Raw genomic sequence first — 22,612 nt, 5'->3', positions numbered from 1 at the left:
ACATCTCTTATGTTACGGATGTCCACGGGCGACGGTAACTACTGTCCACAAAGTAGGCCGTCTGCTCGTTTGCCACCTTTCATATAAAAAAATAATTATAAAGGAACTCTTTATTCCAGATACAGTAAAAGATTTTTGTTGTATGAAATTATAAATTAATAAACTAAACGGTAAAACCTATAGTCACATAGTTAATACCAAGAACTATAAACTGTAGTAAACTATAATTTTTAACACTTTTTTTTTTTTTTTTTTTTTTTTTTTTTTTTTTTTTTTTTTTTTTTTACGCTGAGTAAATGCTCTTCCGCATCCCTCGGTCAGTTGGGGAAACCGATCGCGGGTATGTGGGACTCGCTGCTCCCGAAAGATGGTAAATGGACGCAGCCTCTACCCACTAAAAACTCAGCGATACTCCCTCTTCACCGCCATTGGAGGAGCCACGGGAACTGTTTATTTGACTTCCGCGACTCCGCCGACAGTCTACCTGCCGTGTGGGTCTAGCAGGACCGACTCTGCAAGAGTGTTTTTCACCCTTCTATTTCTTCTTCTTTACGGCACGCATGGAGTATGATGCGTACCTTAACCAGCTCGGGGACCCAGTGCAATGGGCGACGGCGTCCCCACGCCGCCACCCCGAGTTCCCAGGCTAAGGCAGGACGTTCCGATCATGGTCGATCTGGCGTCTCGTTTGTCTTGGCCTGCGTCTGCGTCGGGGGTTGAGCGTCTCCAGCTCCCTTCTGCGCTCAGCCTCCTCCTTGGCGGAGATCACTCTATGAGCGAAGGTCTCCACCGCTTGCCACTTCCTTTCCCCGTCCAACAATGCGTGAAGCAATGTTGGAAGGGAGATGTCATATCCGAGTATTTGTCGTAAATACGAGCGTTCATTGTCCCATGCGGGGCATGTCAAAATCGTGTGTTCGGCCGTGTCACACACTTCAGTACAGTGGTGACAGGCCGTTGTCTCTTCCCGTTGTACCACCTCACACAGGTACTTACCGAAGCAGCCATGCCCGGTCAGCATCTGTGTGAGATGGAATGATAAAGCGCCAGTTTTTCTATTGGCCCAGTCCTTCAGGACGGGACGTATGGCCGTCATCAGATTGGAGCTGGTATTTTGCTCCCCGAGTCTCCGTTTCCAGGCTTCGAACGCCCGCTCCCTCGCACTCTTTCGCCACCCCCGGATGATGTTGGGTGGTGGGTTGCGTCCTTCCTCTTCTCTTTGGGATTGACAGCGCCAGAACACTTCGGCCAATGACTCGGCCTCTATGTCCCAAGGTAGGCTGCCCGCCAATGCGCATGCCGCATCCCTGGAAATGGTACGGTAACCGCGCACGACTCTGATAGCAAGGATTCTCTGCGTCCTCCCGAGCATTGTGCGGTTTTCGGACTGCAGATTCGCTGCCCAGATCGGTGCACCGTACATTACCATAGATTGTACCACTCCCAGATAGAGACGTCGGCACCCGAGGCTCGGACCCCGAAGATTAGGGAGGAGCCCCGATAATTTTTAACACTGAGTTAATTAGTTTTATTCATTGTTGTAATTAAAATATAATGAAATTAATTTTAAACACAACTGAAATACGCGTGCAATAATTTTTGTATAATATAAAGTTTAATTTTACCGATTTAAAAAAAAATATATATTTTTTTTGTTTCAAAACATAATTTTTTTTTCTTACGCCGTCCAAAAAATACATTAAAAGGTTCCAAGTAAACTTAATAACGAAAATAAATGAGACAATTAATATAGTATCAAATTTATTTATTACAAGCTGTTTAAATTGTAAATATTGCTTTAGAGATATTACCGGTCTTCAGGTCATCTAGAGCCTGTTGGTAATCTGACAGGGGGTAAGTCTTGACGCCTAGCTTTTCATATTTAAGGTACCTGTAATGTTTCATGGAACAATATTTTTTAAATTTCTCTAAATAAGTTATTAATAAAAATTTATATGACATATATTGTACCTGTCTCCCATAGACCTGAGCAGGCCCAACGCCTTCGGGAAACTGAACGGGTTGATTTTCACCCCGATAATCGATAATTCCTTATCGTAAATATCAAACGGATTTAATCTGAAAGATGAATTAAAATATTTTTTAAATTACCTAATAAGTATAAAGGTTATATTTTTGTTATCCCGGCTTAAGAAATTTCGGTCAGTGTACATGAAAGTTAAATATTTCGGTTAATATATAGGACGTCTGTCGTTTTGTGTCTATCAGTCAAATTTTTTTATAGTGAATTAAAATTATATAATACCTACATTTTTTAAACCCATTCAGTATTTAATTCTTCGTCTTATCAATTCTTTAGTCTATGAAGGGTTTTATTAAAATTTATAAACACTTAAAAATTATAGTTATTGCACGGATTGACTCACGTGGCGGTGTGCGTCGGAGGGCAGCAGCCAAATAGTATATATTTTCCACCGTTATTCATATATTTGAAATTGATTTCTATGACCTTACCAACACCTGGTGGAAGACATGATAGAGAGGTTCAGGAGTAAGCATTGCATTAGAGATGAAAGTTTAAATTCATTCAGTTCACGGGCAGACGAGAACTGACAGACGCTGTCATCTCGTCTGTCCGTGATCACGGTCGCTGTATAGGCGCCGAAATCTCGTATCATGAAGACACAGAGTAATAAATCGTGTAGTATCCGAATGACTTACTTCCAATACAGAAATAAGACGGGTATTGTGTGGAAACATTATTTTTATTTCTAAACAAACTTTCATACATACTTATATTATGTGAATGCAACGACTGAACATATATATGTGTGTGCTTAGTCTAAATAGGCATGGATACGTTACATACAGAGAGTTATATATTTTCATTCATAAAGCCTCACAAATTTAAATATTAACGGATGTTATAGAGTGAAAAACGCGAAACTGTACATAAAAACATCGTAAGCAAACAGTATTCTAAGTCTCTTGTTCTCATTAAATACTAAGTTAATAATATGATGAGCGAATATTATGTCAATTTACGATAGCATATAAAACTCGTGTTATCTTTTATATAACTGTCATAAAAATTATTATAGTAAGTTAGTTATATACAAATGTTGTTTTTTACCTACCGGTGCAATCAATTATCACATCGTAAACACGCTTCTCAGCTTCCAAAACATCCGGAGTAACGAGTCGGAAGCCGGTATCTGAAATAATTATAAAGTTTTTAACCCGTGAAAGAAAATTACGCGAAAAAACTGTCGCATCTGTCCAAAACTTAAGTATTTCCGTCAAATGCGTACGGACATTTGTTCGGTTGTGTTTAAACTGAAAAGTAATAAAAAAAAAAATACCCAATTCATTACCCGGTAGTATGACAGTTTAAACTCGTGATATGTCACAGCTCTTTCGCTATGTGGATCAATAATAATAATCTTCAAACACATAAACATTACTTAAATAAGATAACGTAATTATCTTCGCGTAACAAACGAGTTACAAACAAGGTTATCTTTAACTGTCATGTAAATAAAACTGATTTAACAAAACAACTAACATTAAAAGCAATTCCTCATACAACAAGTTCTTCTCAGTGACCACGTCCACGTGGACAGAGATATAATATAATGAGAACTGACAGTAAAAATACATTGATTCTGCTGTCGTTACCCAGAATTTCTGTATAAATATTATCATATATCAAAGTTAAATTAACGGAAAGTTACGTAAAATACGTTGTTTTACCTCAAATGAGTATTTTGAATGCTACAAACATCGATACATACAACCGTACAAACTGTCCCATTAATATTAATATTTTTAGGAGGTCTGATATATAAAACAAGAATTTAAGTGATTTCAATACAAATAAATTATAGACTATAGTCTGTTAGTTTGTCTTAACTGTCTTATCTTTATAAGTGCCAAACAGATTTCTATAAGACTTTCATAATATTCTAAAAAACAATTAATATTCCATACAAATATTTATAAATATTTAATATGAAAGAATTCATAATTTTCTGAAAATAGTAGTGTATATTAGTGACATTACGTAAAATATTTACGGCCCACGAAACTGGGCAGAAGTTTATTATCTAGTATTATGAAAAACTTTATCCACGTTACCTAATTTCTTTACAATTTCGAGTCTGGATTTATTCATCTCGGAGACGGTTACATCTCGATGACCTTGGAGATGCAGCACGCACGTCCACATGTTACCTTCGAGAAGAAAAATATTTCGTAAACAACGGGTAAATAACGAGGGTATATTATTTACCCCTTTTACCCATTCTTAGCCAAAAATTTAATATACTATATATATAGTAACGAGATCTAAGACTGTCGCGAGTTTTATTCATTTAAATGAAACTAATATATTTTCGGATATACTACGCGGATCTTATTACTTTAAAACTACATACCGTGATCACGGTTGCTGAAAAGTAACCGAAACGTCGGGATTATGTAGGTTTAAAGCAATAAAATCCTCGTAGTATATCCGAAAATATATTAGTTTCATTTAGATAAATATATATATATAGTATATTAGCGTAATTTCGTATTTATACATAGTTTATACCGCTTGAATATTTATCTGCATATAATAACACTTATCATTCAATTGTTTAAACAAATATGTTTTAAACAATAATATTATACAACAAATAAGACATCATTATTTAATCTAAGTTAATATTGTTTGCGTTTCAAGTAAGGAAATTGTTTGAGGAAAGCTCGTGATGGTTTCAATAAGGGCGAAGACCTGGGTCTACGCTTGGATCGGTTGAGGGCAGGGGTAAGTTAAGGTTTGTTTCTTTGAAATTAAATATCGAAAAACCCAAGAATTTTTTTTAGATTGTTATTAATTACCGAATATTATACTGATAGAATTTACCCTATTTAATATATTACATACCAATAATACCAGCGCCCACAACAAGTATGCTCTTCCCTATGGGAAGTGGTTGCGCTAGGTCCACGCCGTGAGAAACACACGCAAACGGCTCGCAGAGAGCAGCTGCAACAGAGATTAGCTTGACGTAGACTTAGCTTAACATAGACTTGCTTAGTACAGACTTAGCTTGAAATATGAGAGGAAAATAATCCATCTACGATCAGTAGAAATGAGGAGGGTAGTTTGAAAATACATTTTTATTACTATACTAGTCGAAAGTAACTAGCCTCAATATTATTTGAATTGAAATATTATTAATTGTAATGGAATTTAATTTGGAATAATTTTGTTATTAATCAACGATTACATGTATTACATAAGAAAAAGTAAACGACCGTTTTAAAAGTAATTATTGATTAACGAACAACCACCGCTTTTATGCGCCAACATAAAAGGCAGCCTCGATATAGATCATCACCTTCGGATTAGTGACGAGCGGTGGGAGTGTAGAATTCTGAATGATCACTGAACATGAATAGAGACAAACCGTCGCAGTGTTTTTATTTTTAAACTGACCTCAATTCTATTCCTAAAAAGTGTAATTAAAAACCACTCTAATCTATAAAACTACCCACCTTGTTCAATAGTGATCCCATCAGGTAAAGCATATACTTGATTCTGTGGGCTTAAAACGTACTCAGCCCAGCCGCCGTCCCTCCAAATACCGAGAGCATCATTGATACCCTTCACCTTGCAGTACTGATAATTGCCGTTGCGACAGAAATTGCACAGATCGCAAGCACTGATAACGGAAAGAACCACTTTAGAAGCGCTTGTATGTAAAAATCATTACAAAAAAAAGCTATTAAATTCAAGGATTTTATCTCCCGAAATAAAAATGTGATTATACGTAGAATAATGTGGATAATTTAAAATAATGTGGAATGTTTTACCGATTTGGATCTACAACAACTTTCTGGCCGACTTTGAATATTGATTTTTCACCGACAGCGTGAATGACGCCGCTGAACTCGTGCCCCAAGGGTAGCGGACGTTCTTTGTACGCTGGAAACTCCCCCTGATCAACAATACGTAGTTTTATTTATTTATACAAAAAATAAATTCAGTATATGTTTAATTTTAATACGAAAATACCTGTATTATGTGTAGATCTGTCCCGCAGACACCGGCGTAATGAACTTTTACTATCACGTCAGTGTCATGAACCAGCTTCGGCATGGGAAACTCGCCATACGTCAGGGTAACCTTCTTGCCGTCGAATATGAGAGCTTTCATGATGATGTTTTATCTAGAAGTAAAGCATATAAATAAGTTAAAAGGAATATTTACGGTGAGGGAAAACATCGTGAGGAAACCTGGTCTTATAATTTCTAATTATAAGATTGAAATCGCCAACCCGTCTTGAGCAAGCGTGGCGATTAATGCTCTAGCCTTCTCCATGTAAGAAGAGGCCTTTGCTCAGCAGTGGGCTCCGATAGGCTGGTGATGATGATGATGATGAATATTTTTATGATACTCTCAGTTACCCTAGGGTAAATAGTAACTATTTCGTATAGTAATGAAATGTAAGATTGTTTCGAGTAAATATTTAAATTTAATTATGACTTTATATATGTATATGGTATTTTCCACCATATTTTACATTTCCCGAGACGGACTTATGACATGAAAATGCCTGTCGGTGTTAAAAAAACTATAACACTAAGTAACAAACATTTTCATCTCGTCTGTTCATGATCATAGTTCCAATAAAGTAATCGAAACCTCGGGTTAAATGTAAAATAAAACAATGAATGGGCGTTGTATATCGATAAATTATTTTATTAAGACGAGGTGCACAGCTCTATTTTTGTGGGTAACCCAATCACTAGTTCCCCGTCTTCCCCTATAAGGAGGTTAAGTGTTAACCACTTGCCAGCAAAAAAATTACGGGGTAAATTAAACTAAGCTATTTTTAAAATAAACAAAATTTACTATCACTGTACTGTCTTATTCTAAATAGATAATGTTTGGGTTGTATTTCACAATAGACATTAAAACTTCTATATGATATATTTGCATATAATTTCTTACATATTTTATTTATTATTTAATAAATTTAATAAATGACTATCAAACTCACAGTACAAACGAAGACTGCAGCGCTCGACGGACGTTTAAGTTTTAACGAGTGATAAATAGTTACATCATGTACTAAAGTAATGTGACCATAATTGTGATGTTTTAATTGTTACCTTAAAATTCAATAAGGAGAGTTTGAAATTTTATGTTAAAAAAGGAGGAACTGTCTCTGTTTACGTAGAATATTGCTAATATCATAGTAAAATTACTTCTATTGACATGTCTAATATTATATGAGAACTGAGAAGATCAGTATATAGTTTTCATGATATGAAAGTTTTAGTCATCAATCAGACGAAAAACTATTAAGTTTATACAGTTAACTCTCAGTTTGCAGTTTGAAGACATACTCAAAAATTACGATTCCTAGTTATATCCACACTTCTCTCTCTCTTCAGACATTTTTTTGGTCATCATGAGGGGGGAGTTGCCAATACTCGCCACGCTTGGCAGACGGGTTATTACTGTATATAATATTATAACTAAGAAAGTAACTCTGTCTGTCTGTCTGTCTGTTACTCAACCACGCCTAAGCTACTGAACCAATTTGCACGAAAATTGGTATGGAGATACTTTGATACCCGAGGAAGGACATAGGCTGTTGGGATATGGTTAAAGATTGGTGGGGAGATGGCTTAGAACCAGGAGACGGCCTCAGGATATTTAATTCTGTTCGATCGTAAAAAAATAAACTTAATAAATGCCAATATCTGCCTATTTATGGCCTCTAAGGTGGAACAGAGTACGGCCCGGTTATTTATACATATATTACTAATTCTGAAATTAACTCGGACGAAGTCCGGGGGGGAAACCTAGTGTACTATAAATGCGACAGTTTATGAGGACTTGTTTGGACAAGGTGCTTTTTATACACAAAATATGCTGAAGGGATCTTGATAAAACTCTATAGCAACGTAAGAACTTCAGATTCCGCATAGTTACTTTAGTATCATGGCAAAACAGTGGTATTGCGTATGAAGTCACTTGTTCCTAACCATAGATGTCGCTACGGATACGTTTTCATATCTATTACAAAAACATAAAACATATATCTTAGAAAAATCATGTTACATAAAACGTCACATTTTATAAATTTTATTGTCCCGCTTGCATTTTTTTTTCTGCTTGTATGTTTTTCCATTCTATGTATTTTTAGACATTTTTATAAATTATTAAAAAAAACATTCAATTAATGGTCGCACTACTAAATTACGTAAAACGTATTGTAAATATTATTGACTTATTTTTATTTTGGGGCGACATTATCGGCGATAAATAACTTTTAACCGATTTCGAAACCGGGAGGTATTGATATGACTTATGATGTATCTTGTATGTATGTTTATTAACTTCACTGTGCTTTCTGCTTTAATTCTTGACTATCGGGAGATTTAACTATGAATACTAAATTTTCCATTTAAGATAATACCCATAAATCGTTAATATTCATGTTTTTTTTTATGAAATTTACCTACAATTAATTTAATCTTATCGTATAACATGACAGCGAGTTAACTTAATCGACACTAGTCTAATCTCAGTGTTATTAAAATAAAAGTTATATTTATTATCATTATAACAATAACAATATTCTTTCGAACAAATTATTATAATTTTTTTGTAATCAAAATATATGTTTTTTTTTTATAGACAATTTGTTTGGGCGACTTCATCAGCCTGGAAAAAAATAATAGTGTTTATAGCAGACTATAATAAAAGTTACTCCTCATTGCATCAGCTATTTACCAGTAAAGCGCCGTCAAAATCGGTCAAGCCGTTTCAGAGATCGTCCGGAACAAACGGACAGACGAAAATTTTAAAAACTATTATTATTATACGTTTATTATTATTTAAATGAAATAAGTGAAAAGCGGTTACTTTTACGCAGCGGACAATACGATTTTATTTATATTCATATTGAATTTCATCGATATTGCGCTTTTATGAGTAATTTATTCAGTACTTTCTGTATAAATCTTTCGATATTAAGTGTTGCCGGTATTTTTTTTCATCAATTTTCATCACCAATGTCATTCCAATATGATTTAATTATCACCACGCCGCTGAACACCAAGAAAACACCCACCTCTTTGATAACATTCAATGAATGAAACTCAATTTAATATATTTCTGCATATCATAATGAGATACAAAATACAGTTACAACCAATTAGGCAGGTTAAAATTAATCAGGAAACAGTATTGGTCGAAACTTTGTAACAAAACCTATATATTATACATAATTGTTAAGTTTGTGAGGGTATTTGGATGTATAAATGTTTGTAGCAGCTGTTCGCAGAAACTACTGAATGGATTTTGATCAAACTTTACCGTAATGTAGTCGAGCAGTCAGAATAGGATATAGGCTATAATTCATCCCGGAATTACATTTAGCTCCGCGGGATTAAGACATAACAGTTATTATGTATGAAGTGACTTATCACAGAATATAGATGTCGCTGTCACCCGGTAACTATATGTAATAAAAAATTCTCTAAACATTTCTTTTTCAACCCATTTTTGGAAATTCAAGCAGACGAAACAGCAGTCGAAAACTAGTAATATGTAAAGTTAATAAAAACATCATATATCTTATAGATAAGATTAGGTATTTTGATAGCGCGTTCACCACCTACGACTTCACTACCACCTACCGACAGGTGGAATGACTGGACCGTTATCTGTTTGGAATAAAAAAAAAATATATTTCACTGCCTAACACACCAGTACATTTAAACGACGTTTCTCATCCTCTTCAATACTATGGGGTTTTCCAATAGGGACGCTTGAACTTTGACAGCTGATTGCGGCCATGTTGTTTGAGTGACAGCTGTCAAATGCAGTGTGTTATATTCATTCCGTCCTCCCAAACCACCATGGCAGGTTACAGTGTCGAGCAGCACGTGCAAATCATAAAATTGTTTTATGAAAATGGGTCTTCAGTTCGAGCAACGTTCCGCGCACTTCGCCCGTTTTACGGTCGCGATGATCGTCCTGCCGAGTCGACTATCCGTCGATTGGTGGACAAATTTGAGTAAACCGGGTCAGTTAACAATCAGCCGGTTCCCGTGCGTCAACGTAACGCGAGATCTGCCGAGAATATCGCCGCTGTGCGCGACAGTGTCCTCGAAAACCCGCGGCAGTCAATTCCGCGTCGCGCACAGGAACTCGGCCTTTCGCAGACGACAACTTGGCGAATTTTGCGTTGTGACTTGAGCCTGCACCCGTACAAGATCCAGCTGACCCAAGAGCTCAAGGTTAATGACCATAGACAGCGCCGTGTGTTCGCTGACTGGGCATTAGAGCAGTTGGAAGTTGACGCCGATTTTGGCAAAAAAATCATCTTCAGCGACGAGGCGCATTTTTGGATGAATGGCTATGTCAACAAGCAAAATTGCCGTATTTGGGACGAGACCAATCCACACGAGGTTCACCAAGTGGCAATGCACCCGCAGAAAGTGACTGTTTGGTGCGGATTTTGGGCCGGAGGCGTGATTGGTCCGTATTTTTTCGAAAACGATAATGGTGTGGCCGTCACCGTCAATGGTGAGCGATACCGGTCGATGATAACCAACTTCTTTTGGCCTGAAATCGAGAATATGGATCTGGACAACATGTGGTTTCAACAGGACGGCGCTACGTGCCACACAGCACACGCTACGATGGAAGTTCTGCACGAGCAATTTCTGGACATGGTCATCTCGCGCGGAGGCGACGTGAACTGGCCACCGAGATCGTGCGATTTGACCCCGCTGGACTTTTTCTTGTGGGGTTTTCTTAAGTCGCAGGTCTATGCCAACAAGCCGCAAACCACCGATGCCCTCAAAGTCAACATACGCCACGCCATCGATCAAATACAGCCCGATTTGTGCGCCAGAGTCATCGAAAATTGGACCTTTCGTGTGCGCGCCACCAACCGAAGCCGTGGCGGTCATTTGAATGATGTCATATTCCATACATAATGGGGTCGATAGACCTTCCAAATAAAAAAAAATTTCGCAAATATCTTTCCTACATGTATTTTTTTTTGCATTTCAAAGATCAAGCGCCCTTAATGGAAAACCCTATATTAACATTATAATAATAAAACAAATCTGCTTTTTTTAAATATCATAGCATTATCCTTAAAAATTCATAACTTGTGATTAGCAAATACATTATTTTAAAGACTTTTATCTGTCTGCCCATGATCATGATTGTTAGAGTAAATGAAATGTCTAGTAAAATTTTAATACTATTTTAATAATAATACTTGGTGGACAGTAGTTACCGTGGCCGTGGACATCCGTAACATAAGAGATGTTGCGGATGCGTTGCCAACCTTGGTTGTTGAGGAGGAGGAAAGGTAACAGGGAATGGGCAACCGGCTCTCTCACTGATCGGACGAAACGCAGCCATTAAAGGCTACTTCACGCCGATCTTCTCTGATACGCGTAATGAATCCTATAAATATAGTTTTATTTGCTAATACTATGTTCTTGAATATCTTTGACTGCTATTATTGATCTATAAGGTATCGAACAGATAAAGATACGAGATCCATTTTCGGATAACCCTCTTTCAAAGGCAAAATTTGTCACTTGGGAACGATGAATCTTATTCATTTGATAGAATATTTCTTCGTGAATCTCTTTGAAGTGAAACTTCTTATGCGACTTCTAACAAGGTGGCGTTAAACATTTTACGCTCCCGGGGAGTGGGGGGGATAAAAAGAAACAAAGAGCGTGGGAATGCGTGGTGTTCGAATGCGGGCAGCCAATTGGGACTTTGTCACTTGTAAGCAATGATAGTGAAGTTTATCTTAGAGAAACACTAAAAATTCCTTAAAAATCCAGGTTTTACTCCTTCCTGTTTTCATTCCAACAATACGAAGTTTCACTTCATCCGCGCGGAGGGACTCCACGCACTATTAATTTCTTTCTCTGCTCTGCATCGTCTCTGTTTGAGAGTTGATACGATCCAATCATCAAATACAATCAAAAGCTACCTTATAAAACGAGATACATTTTTTTTTCTATTTACAATGTAATTATAAATAAATTATTGTTCTCTATTTGCTCTTGACATAATAAGATTGAATGATTGAAGCAATTGAATGTCTGTTACTGGTATGTTGCCGATTTTAGAGGGAACCTTAGGCGGTTGCATTGAACAAAGGACTTTTTGTCAGTAATTACACAGAAAATTATTGAAATAAAACCATATCGTCTTATTTGTTCGCCTTTATTTTTGTGAACACATGAAACGTCATAAAATTTAGACAATTTCAAGATTCCTACAAAGCTTTTGTAGCGTAGCGTTCAAGATAAACAAATAAGTAAGGATGTCACTATATTTCTGTCAAAAAATATAGTTAGATACATATATTGGACTATCCTTAAATTTAATAGTCATGATATTATCTAAGTCATACAGCCCACTACATAAACTCAAAGGAGCCAATTGATCTAACACCCACGCAATAAAATAAACAGTTAATTGGCTGTCAAACAAAAATAGCCACAATAATTCAAAGATAAAACACACTCAATTACCTCACTATATATAAATATTAAATAGCATGTACGCAAAAAGGTTTTATATGTTACAGTTTATTTTTCCTCAGAGTAGGTAAATAATTTTATATTTTTTTCCTTATCCATTGTAAAAATATACATAAACATATTTTTCGTATAATAAATGATATTATATTTATGATTTGACTATTATAGACAGCACAATTCCTTATTAAATCTTAAAATTTTCCTATATTCCATTGATTAAGCATTTTTCATGTAAAAAAATGCATGTAAAATAAAATTAAGTTGAATAAGACAAAAATAATCCGAAGTCCTAAGTTGTTTACAGTTACTAGATCCATACAAAACATTCTAGGTAATGTATAATAATGTATAAAATATAGGTAATGTACTCAATATGTATGAGAAATATTTTTCAATACAAAGTATTAAACTTACCAAACTGGCCCTTTTGCTTTGACTACGAATAATCAATATTAAGTGGTCGTCTAGTCGTCTTTAGTAGAATTTACAGCAAAATAGTCTTCTTAGAGTAAATTAATACTTTTATAGCCTTGAAATAAATAGATGCTGATTTGGTTGAATCAGCGCCCTCTGTTGAAGTAGGTATTTTATTATATTATTTATTAATTTCAGTAATTATATTTTAAAAAATTGTTTTATTTTATGGTCGCAGAACTTAAAAAATAAAGGTAAATTGATAAGTCATTTTATTTTTTTAAATATCTAAAGCGTTGAACGGAACGTTATTCAAACAAAGAGTGAAATCCATTCAAAGCAGGTTCTTGCAATAGCAACTGTGAACTGAGGTGCGTCGTGCGGTTGTAATTGTTTATGCCATGGCGTTCTCAATATTAAAATATTTTACTGTAATTTCGTGTATATCATTATCTGGTGAGTAAAATTTATTATAATATTTTACATTTCTTTTATAACATTACCGAAAAGTTTAATAAATATGGCAAAACTAATTATATATAGTTAAGAAAAATCTGCCGATTGCCGAATGTTTACTAGTCGTGACGTTAAAAGACACACCCTTGAACATGTTTTTAAGAAACTCAAATTCGTTAATCGTTACTAGTTTTTCGCAATTTTATAATAAGAATATTTTTAAGACGTGATGTCGCGATCTATTGCATCCGACATTTTAAAACTCATTCTTTTTGGCTGTTTTAATTTTTATATTTTCGTAAGTTTAAAACAATGGACGTTATTTTATATGCAAGACAACATTGTTTTTATTTTATTAAATAAACTTAAATACTTTCAAATAAAATACCTTTTATTTATTGTATATATAAATAAGTATTTACATTAATTTAATTACGTTTTTTATATAATCAAACGCGGGAAATGTGTGTCAACTTTATCGATTTTTTAGCGTCCTATACAAAAAACCAGTAACGGAATTTAATCTTGAAAATGTAGTACTACAGAATTAAATAGTAATTCATATTTATAAAGCTTAATATTTAAATAACGCTATATATCTTAAAATTAAATTTAATTATAAATTTTACTTTACTTTCTTGTCTTCTGTCTTTTTGTCTGCTGTATTGCCTTAAAAGAACAGATAATTAAACTAAAGTTCTTTCGATCTTTTATAATTCTTAGAATACGGAATAAATATATTAAATAATAAAAATATATATAACTGAATTTACGTAAAAAAGTTCATAGACAATGCATATTGATAGAAATGCATTAAATAAATTTCACTTTTCAACAGTTTATGGTCAGAGGACACCAACTATATCCCACATAACCCAAGAACAGATCAAAGATATCGGAAGTCAAGTGGACCTGGATTGTTCGGTGCACTATGCTCAAGAGTACCCCGTGCTGTGGGTGAGTTATCCACCTTGGATCACACTGAACATTATTTGTCAGTACTTTTCACATCTATAAATTTATATCTTACATATTGTGTTCGTTAAAACTATATTAAAATTTTATTAAAACCTTCATGTATGTATTGTACTAAGTAGCAATACCTAATAACGGAACTTAATATAATAAAGTCAGCTAGCCACATTATACTCCACAACATAATATTATTTTGACAATACCGAGCAACCATTAGTTAATTTCTCCGTAATTTCGGTAATAAGCCTAACCAAGTTCTTGGATTGTCTTATTAAATAAGAATTTCGAGTTTTTCCTAAGAATTCCTAGCAACATATCAATATATATGGGACGGGAGTGGTTTATGTGGGTCCATGGCTCATATTAAATTTTTGAGGTCTTCAAACAGAGAATTGACTTTTACTGGGATTACATTTCTACTCATCATCATGTCGAGTACTATTTAAAAAACATGCTTACAATTAAAATACTATATGCATTCTGTATGTATGTCACAGTGAAAACTTTCGGTACATGTAAATCTTTAACACTAACCGATAATATAATAGCTATTTATAACTGTAAATTCTTATTATACAAAATTATTTAATTGCATTATTGCAATAAAATTGTAACATTGCAATTAATTTGCAATCATGCAATTTTTTATAAAAATATTCCATTAATATATTGATTTCTTCAGATCTATATGAATCTTGTGATAAAATCGTATTGATTTTAAAAGTTATTGTTAATTGATATTATAAAATTATATGAGGATTTAAAAAAACAAGGTATTGACATACATTAATTTAATGTGAAATGAATATATAATATTATTATTAAGTCATTTATTAGGATATATATATATATATATATATATATATATATATATGACAATTTTTATATGACAAATAGACTATACAATTATATATATATATACACATATAGATATATCATCATCATCAGCCTATCGGAGCCCACTGCTGAGCAAAGGCCTCTTCTCACATGGAGAAGGCTTGAGCATTAGTCTCCACGCTTGCTCAAGACGGGTTGGCGATTTCAATCTTATAATTTGAAATCATAAGTCCAGGTTTCCTCACGATGCTTCCCTCATCGTCTGTTCGAACTCGTGCCCTCACGTATGAGAGGCGGGCCTTAACCTCCAGGCCACCACGACTATATATATGTGTATAAATATATATATTTATTTTTCTTTATTAATTTCCAGTTAAAATACGACCAGCTGAAGAGTACGCAGTCACTGCCACTGTCCATGAATTCAGGCCTCATAATCCGCGACTCGAGATTTTCTCTCCGTTTCGACGAAGCGTCCACAACCTACACACTATCGGTATGTTCGTAACGTACTAAGGCATCTCACTCGTGACTCACGTTGCTATATTAAGAACATCAACAATTCACTCAATTAAACTCGTTAGAGATGAGTTAAAAACTAGTTTTTTTTTGTGTATTTGTCTGATATTTTTTGATACCGAGCAATGTGGGTATGTTACAATAAGTGTGGTAAGTGGCAAGTGTCACACGAGTCCATACTAAGCACAGCTGCTATACCTCAATTACACTTTAATCTTATATTAAAACTATATAATTGTAAAGTTACATCAAAATCATTGAAGTAGATTTTCTTTTAAATAGCAATTATAAATATATTGATATTATGTTTAATTTTTATATTAAATATTTGTAGATCAAGGACATTCAAGAGACGGATGCTGGCTGGTACCAGTGCCAAGTGCTGATAAACGCCAACAGTAAGATAACCGGTGAAGTTGAACTTCAAGTGAGGCGGCCACCCATCATATCTGACAACTCCACAAGATCCATAGTGGCCAGCGAGGGGGAGAGTGAGTTCAATATGGAATTTTATGTATAGTTATAACAAGACTTAATTAATTTTGTTTCATACAAAAATATAATATACATATTTTTTTAAATGTATGTACAAAAGATTTTTTTTTTCCAATTTCTGTCTTTGTTCCGGCCTATTAATGAAACGGCTGGACCGATTTTGATTAGAACTTTTAATTTGGGTTACTTTAATATAATTTTTATTAATATTATTTCCAGGTGCTAAAATGGAATGCTACGCCGGTGGTTTTCCCGTACCAAAAATATCATGGCGTCGAGAAAATAATGCCATACTGCCGACTGGGGGCTCCATATATCGGTAATATATATATAAAGAAGATAAAGCTAAAAATTCCTAATATGGACGTCAGTGATGGTTCCTTAAGGATCGTTTATGTTATATATTTGTCATACAATTAGTATGCTATGAACACATATGTATTACAAACAATAATGTATACACAGCTTTATAATAGCTTATTAACTAAATTCACTACAAAAAAAATATATTAATTGAAAAAAAGTAATATTTACTTTACAAAATAATCTATATACAAATTAATCTATATATATATATATAGTATTTTTATTTGTACAAATTAAATTAAATAAGTTATTAATGAGTATAAAATATAGAATATATGAAATTAAATTTCGCACTTCTATAACAGTGGAATAGTAGTTGTAGTAGCTAGTATATCAACATAATTTATTATACAAGAAACATATAAGTAACATATATATATATATATATTTTTTTTCAGTGGAAACATCCTGAACATAGCATCAGTACACAAGGAAGATCGCGGCACGTATTACTGCGTAGCCGAAAACGGTGTGGGGAAAGGTGCGAGGAGAAACATCAATTTGGAAGTCGAATTCTCACCGGTTGTGACAGTACCGAAACCCAGACTGGGACAGGTATGTGAAAAAACATATTTATACATGTGTTGTATGAGATAAGTAATAATAACCTAAACAATTATAAATACAAGTTCTTGTTAATGTCTAAATATATTCAACAGGGCTTATTGACGTGTCAGCTTTTTTTTTTTCAAAATTTCTGTTAAAAAAGCACATGTTTTGATTGAGACCAACACAAATAAGTCTTTATATTTAACGAGCCATCTCTGTTAGTACATTCATCTTTACTAATGATATATCCGTGCCAAAACTATCTGTATTGAAGTCAATTCAGACTTGTGGTACGATACATTGCTTGTTCAACTTATTTGCGGGTAGTTAGCAATCTGGAATAAAGGTTTGAGTCTAGACACGACAGATTACTTAATAACTTACACCATATATATATATATGTATGTTTGTCTGTTATTATTTCCAGGCCCTTCAATACGACATGGACCTGGAATGTCACGTGGAAGCCTACCCACCTCCAGCTATAACCTGGCTTAAGGACGAGTACGCCTTATCAAACAATCAGCATTACAGGTATTAATACCCTTACAAAATACTGAACCGATCCTGATGAGACTTTTCTAATAGCAGCCAAGACTTCATAAGACAACGCAGACGAAGTCGACGGCATGAAATAGTGAATTTTTTTTTTTATTGTTTTATCTCCTAGATTTGTTAAGCTTAATCCAAGTTCGAGCTGCTAACTACATACGAAGCGTTTCGCGTTTAACATACAAAACCACGTCAATACTATAACGTCTAAACATTAGTTATTAATAAACTATCAACTAATATTAATTTAACGAACACTTTAATATTTCATTAACCTAAAATTTATATATTTTTTTAAAGCTGGCAATATTATTTTTCAGAATCTCTCACTTCGCTACCGCTGACGAGTTCACCGACACCACGTTACGAGTTATAACTATCGAGAAACGGCAATACGGACAGTTTAAATGTAGGGCGCAAAACAAATTGGGCAGCGACGAAGGGGTCGTCGAGCTATTCGGTATACATGCACAGTTATATGGCTTTGTCTGGATTTTCTTTTCATTTCTACTACGAGTCAACACATGTAATTAAACACGCAGTTTTGGGGGTAAATTCATAAATGAGATCTAAGATTTTCGCGAGTTTTATTCATTTAAATGAAACTAGTATTTTTCGGATAAACTACGCGTGATTTATTTTTGTAAAAAACTACATACTCCCGACGTCACACATCTCGTCTGTCCGTGATCACGGTTGCTGCAAAGTAACCGAAACGTCGGGAGTACGTAGTTTTTTACAAAAATAAATCACGCGTAGTTTATCCGAAAAATACTAGTTTCATTTAAATAAATTCATAAAAATTTCAACACAATTTGGTTGTGAATGAACTATTAGACTGTCGGTGTTTAGTTTAGTGCGAACTCGTATTAAGGTTACTGTTTGCTCGTAGCGTGGCGATGATGTTAAGCGCAAATATGTATTTATATTTTGTAATTAGGCGTTTTAAAGATTTTTTTAGCTTTCTACGAGTGGTAGTTTAATTGTTTATTTATATAAGCCTATGAAAACTACGAAACAAACCAAAACACTAAAATACTATTTAATATTGAAAAAATATTATGAGCTCTTAAAATTATACGTATTTAGGAGATTTTTATTAAGAATAAACAAACACACACACGTGAATGCCTGAAGCTGACGCTATCAGCTACATTACGATAGTAAAGAAAACTATAACAGTTTAAAATTTAACTTAAACCAATTCACACTTAACTTTCACAGTTTCCGTTAACTACACAGTCGAAAGTATCCTGTAGCTGGCATATTGTAGCGTGACTTTGTTCGTGATCGTAATCTCTGTTTCAGTCTATGTTTCTTATTTTATACGCACGCATTTATCAAAAATTACCTTTCTAAGTTTTCATTGGTTATTCTATTATAAAGGTTCACTCAAGTAAAAAATGTAATAACAAGCAATAATCTGAAAATTTCTTAGAAAAATAGTTTTTTTTTTAATCAAATGAATAATAAATTTCAAAATAGCGGCTGTTATTTCACTAACAGTTATGTTTTCTCGGCTTTTGTTATGTTGATAGTCAAATTTGTATGACATATATAAGAGTATGCTCATAGAATTATATATATATGTGGCTTGGCATGACATTTATAGAGTCCGTTATACCTGTCTGTCCGCCCGCATGCGGCCAGGCGAGATACGGCGCGGCGAGTGTCGGGAAAGCGAGTGAACTCATCACAGTCATAGGACTTTATGTACTTTGGAGAAGGTGAGTTTACTTTATATATTGTGTGATTGTATGTCGTTCTGTCCGTGATTGTATGTCGTTCTGCCTGGGATTGTATGTCGTTCTGCCTGGGATTGTACGTCGTTCTGCCTGGGATTGTATGTCGTTCTGCCTGGGATTGTATGTCGTTCTGCCTGGGATTGTATGTCGTTCTGTCCGTGATTGTATGTCGTTCTGTCCGTGATTGTATGTCGTTCTATCCGTGATTGTATGTCGTTCTGTCCGTGATTGTATGTCGTTCTGTCCGTGATTGTATGTCGTTCTGTCCGTGATTGTATGTCGTTCTGTCCGTGATTGTATGTCGTTCTGCCTGGGATTGTATGTCGTTCTGCCTGGGATTGTATGTCGTTCTGCCTGGGATTGTACGTCGTTCTGCCTGGGATTGTATGTCGTTCTGCCTGGGATTGTATGTCGTTCTGCCTGGGATTGTACGTCGTTCTGCCTGGGATTGTATGTCGTTCTGCCTGGGATTGTATGTCGTTCTGCCTGGGATTGTATGTCGTTCTGCCTGGGATTGTATGTCGTTCTGTCCGTGATTGTATGTCGTTCTGTCCGTGATTGTATGTCGTTCTATCCGTGATTGTATGTCGTTCTGTCTGTGATTGTATGTCGTTCTGCCTGGGATTGTATGTCGTTCTGCCTGGGATTGTATGTCGTTCTGCCTGGGATTGTATGTCGTTCTGTCCGTGATTGTATGTCGTTCTGTCCGTGATTGTATGTCGTTCTATCCGTGATTGTATGTCGTTCTGTCTGTGATTGTATGTCGTTCTGTCTGTGATTGTATGTCGTTCTGCCTGGGATTGTATGTCGTTCTATCCGTGATTGTATGTCGTTCTGTCTGTGATTGTATGTCGTTCTGCCTGGGATTGTATGTCGTTCTATCCGTGATTGTATGTCGTTCTGTCCGTGATTGTATGTCGTTCTGTCTGTGATTGTATGTCGTTCTGTCTGTGATTGTATGTCGTTCTGTCTGTGATTGTATGTCGTTCTGTCCGTGATTGTATGTCGTTCTGTCTGTGATTGTATGTCGTTCTGTCTGTGATTGTATGTCGTTCTGTCCGTGATTGTATGTCGTTCTGTCCGTGATTGTATGTCGTTCTGTCCGTGATTGTATGTCGTTCTGTCCGTGATTGTATGTCGTTCTGTCTGTGATTGTATGTCGTTCTGTCTGTGATTGTATGTCGTTCTGTCTGTGATTGTATATCGTTCTGTCTGTGATTGTATGTCGTTCTGTCCGTGATTGTATGTCATTCTGTCTGTGATTGTCATATGGTCTATAATTAAGTTAAGTTAAGTATAAGGACATTATCCAGCAGTGACTACCACCACATTTAGTGAGTTCAAGGTTAATTTGTTATTAATATTGTTATATTTGGCAAGTATCTTTTCTGTTTCTATACAATGTGTATACGCTTTAGTATGTCCCGTATTTCTCGAGGTTATAAAGCATGCAATAGTCGATTAAATTCATAAAATATTATGCTATATTTATATGAAGAGTAGAATTTTATAGTAATGTCCTCTAAGTATTAACTCATGTAGAACTGTAAGTTGAGAATAGCTACATATTTTTCTTTGCGGCATGTATGTTGTAAGTGTTGCCACCAATAATTATTTATAATTTAGTTTCATATGAAAATATGGCAACATTTTATCTGTAATGACAAATCTCAAAAAAAAAATCAAACAATAAAGTTTTGTTTTAATTTACTACATTTTTTTCTAAATACTTATACTGACTTCATTAATAAAATATATTTTCTTAGAATCCCCGGTGGCAGATATTAATTTCCCTGGATTAAGGCGTGACCCGCTATTCAACGGCGCGGCGTGGTGGGCGAAGATCGATTTAATTATGCTAACCATCAACATTGTACTAGCATTCATTTTACTACAATAAGTCAAAGTGAGTCTCATGAGCGTTTTATGTTTATGTATGTATGTTTTATACGCACTGCGACCTCAGGAACTAGACATTTTAAAGATAACGACTGCCCGTAAACAAGGGAATGAAGATTTCCATGACATAGTCAGCATCGATTTACTGAATCTCAAATATGTGTAATTTATGACGAATTTTTCTAACAATAGATAAAAAAAAATTTTGGTAATTTTTATATACAATAAGAAATGATTATTGAAAAGGGATTTAAATGCATTATTTATTAATGAAATTTATAGAATATATCGGACAATAACAGATGCAAAAATTTATATATTTTTTTTGTCTAAATATTTGTGTTCTCTCTTACTTTCATTGTTTTATGTAATTCCTCTGATCTGAAATATTTCTTTTGTGAACTCTACAGTTTCGTAAACATAAATTTTCTATGTAATTTATATACAATTGAATATTTTAGGATAAGAAAAATATATAGTACTTGAGACTGAGTTAGCTCTGTGAGAATCTAGACTAAGATGAAATGATTTGATAGATTTTGTGAGATATTCCAATTTTGTGTGTTTTTTTAATGTATTTAAGGTCATTTTTGAGAATTATTGTAATAGTTATTAATATTGAATACAAATTAACTATACAATTATCAATTAGGGACATTTTCGAGCTGTTAGTGGGAATGGGATCGTCTTTGTGAAATTAATTGTATTTCTATTCCAGTGCCAGATATTTTTCTTTATTAAAGCTAATATAAGGAATCTGTAATATTAATAGTGTGTTTTTTTTTGTACTTAATGTTTTTCTGAACTCGACCTGTAGTTGGACGCACCAAGTATTTGAAGTTTCGTTGTAGCTATTATTTTTGTTGCAATAAAGTTTACTAGTAAGTTTTGTTTCATTGATCCACACATACCACTTTGTTTCAGTTAGGATAAGTAATAGAAATAATGAGCAGGAAAGATATTACATTAACAATATTAAAATATTACTGAAATGTGAGATTAATGTAGATATAATATTTAGACGGAGCATTTATAGGTAACAGCGTGGATACTAATTGATTTGTATTTTTTTCTATTTTTACATCACACTTATTAAAGCATAATGACGAAATCACCAGATATGATTAAACAGCTAGACTTTGTGCGGTTTTCATAGTAGAAAAATGAGTTAAGCCTATAGGTGTACCCTGTAATGAAGTAGACTGACTCACCATAAGTATTATATATAAACCGGCGACAAATAAACAAAG

At 34.4% G+C, this 22,612-nt stretch overlaps 2 protein-coding genes across 4 annotated transcripts; one reads left to right on the top strand and one right to left on the bottom strand.

The window, feature by feature from the left end:
* Positions 1 to 1,744: 1,744 nt before the first annotated feature.
* LOC116776637 (uncharacterized) lies at positions 1,745 to 13,112 on the bottom strand. Of its 3 annotated transcripts, none has more exons than XM_032669876.2 (10): positions 12,970 to 13,112; positions 6,026 to 6,179; positions 5,824 to 5,948; positions 5,506 to 5,672; positions 4,892 to 4,993; positions 4,099 to 4,194; positions 3,099 to 3,176; positions 2,388 to 2,481; positions 1,972 to 2,079; positions 1,745 to 1,891 (listed from the first exon to the last, which is right to left on the bottom strand). In XM_032669876.2, exons 2-10 carry the CDS (start codon positions 6,164 to 6,166, stop codon positions 1,780 to 1,782), a joined length of 1,023 nt encoding a protein of 340 aa, XP_032525767.2. In that variant the 5' UTR covers positions 6,167 to 6,179; positions 12,970 to 13,112; the 3' UTR covers positions 1,745 to 1,779. The 3 variants fall into 3 exon arrangements, with proteins under 3 accessions (XP_032525767.2, XP_032525766.2, XP_061381678.1); XM_032669875.2 differs by lacking the exon at positions 12,970 to 13,112 and adding an exon at positions 7,014 to 7,091; XM_061525694.1 differs by lacking the exon at positions 12,970 to 13,112 and adding an exon at positions 6,965 to 7,005.
* A 162-nt stretch (positions 13,113 to 13,274) lies between these two features.
* On the top strand, positions 13,275 to 22,247 carry LOC116776665 (lachesin). The gene is made up of 10 exons (XM_032669913.2): positions 13,275 to 13,425; positions 14,264 to 14,382; positions 15,611 to 15,733; positions 16,091 to 16,247; positions 16,471 to 16,570; positions 17,016 to 17,172; positions 17,594 to 17,700; positions 18,039 to 18,178; positions 19,331 to 19,445; positions 21,230 to 22,247. The coding sequence occupies exons 1-10, from the start codon at positions 13,371 to 13,373 to the stop codon at positions 21,249 to 21,251; spliced, it is 1,095 nt and encodes a 364-aa protein (XP_032525804.1). The 5' UTR covers positions 13,275 to 13,370; the 3' UTR covers positions 21,252 to 22,247.
* The last annotated feature ends 365 nt before the right edge of the window (positions 22,248 to 22,612 follow it).

Source organism: Danaus plexippus, chromosome 30 (assembly GCF_018135715.1).
Source record: "Danaus plexippus chromosome 30, MEX_DaPlex, whole genome shotgun sequence".
In the NCBI taxonomy this organism is placed as follows: Eukaryota; Metazoa; Arthropoda; class Insecta; order Lepidoptera; family Nymphalidae; genus Danaus; species Danaus plexippus.
Note: the sequence above shows the minus strand (reverse complement) of the source record. Positions and strands in the feature narration are given on the sequence as shown.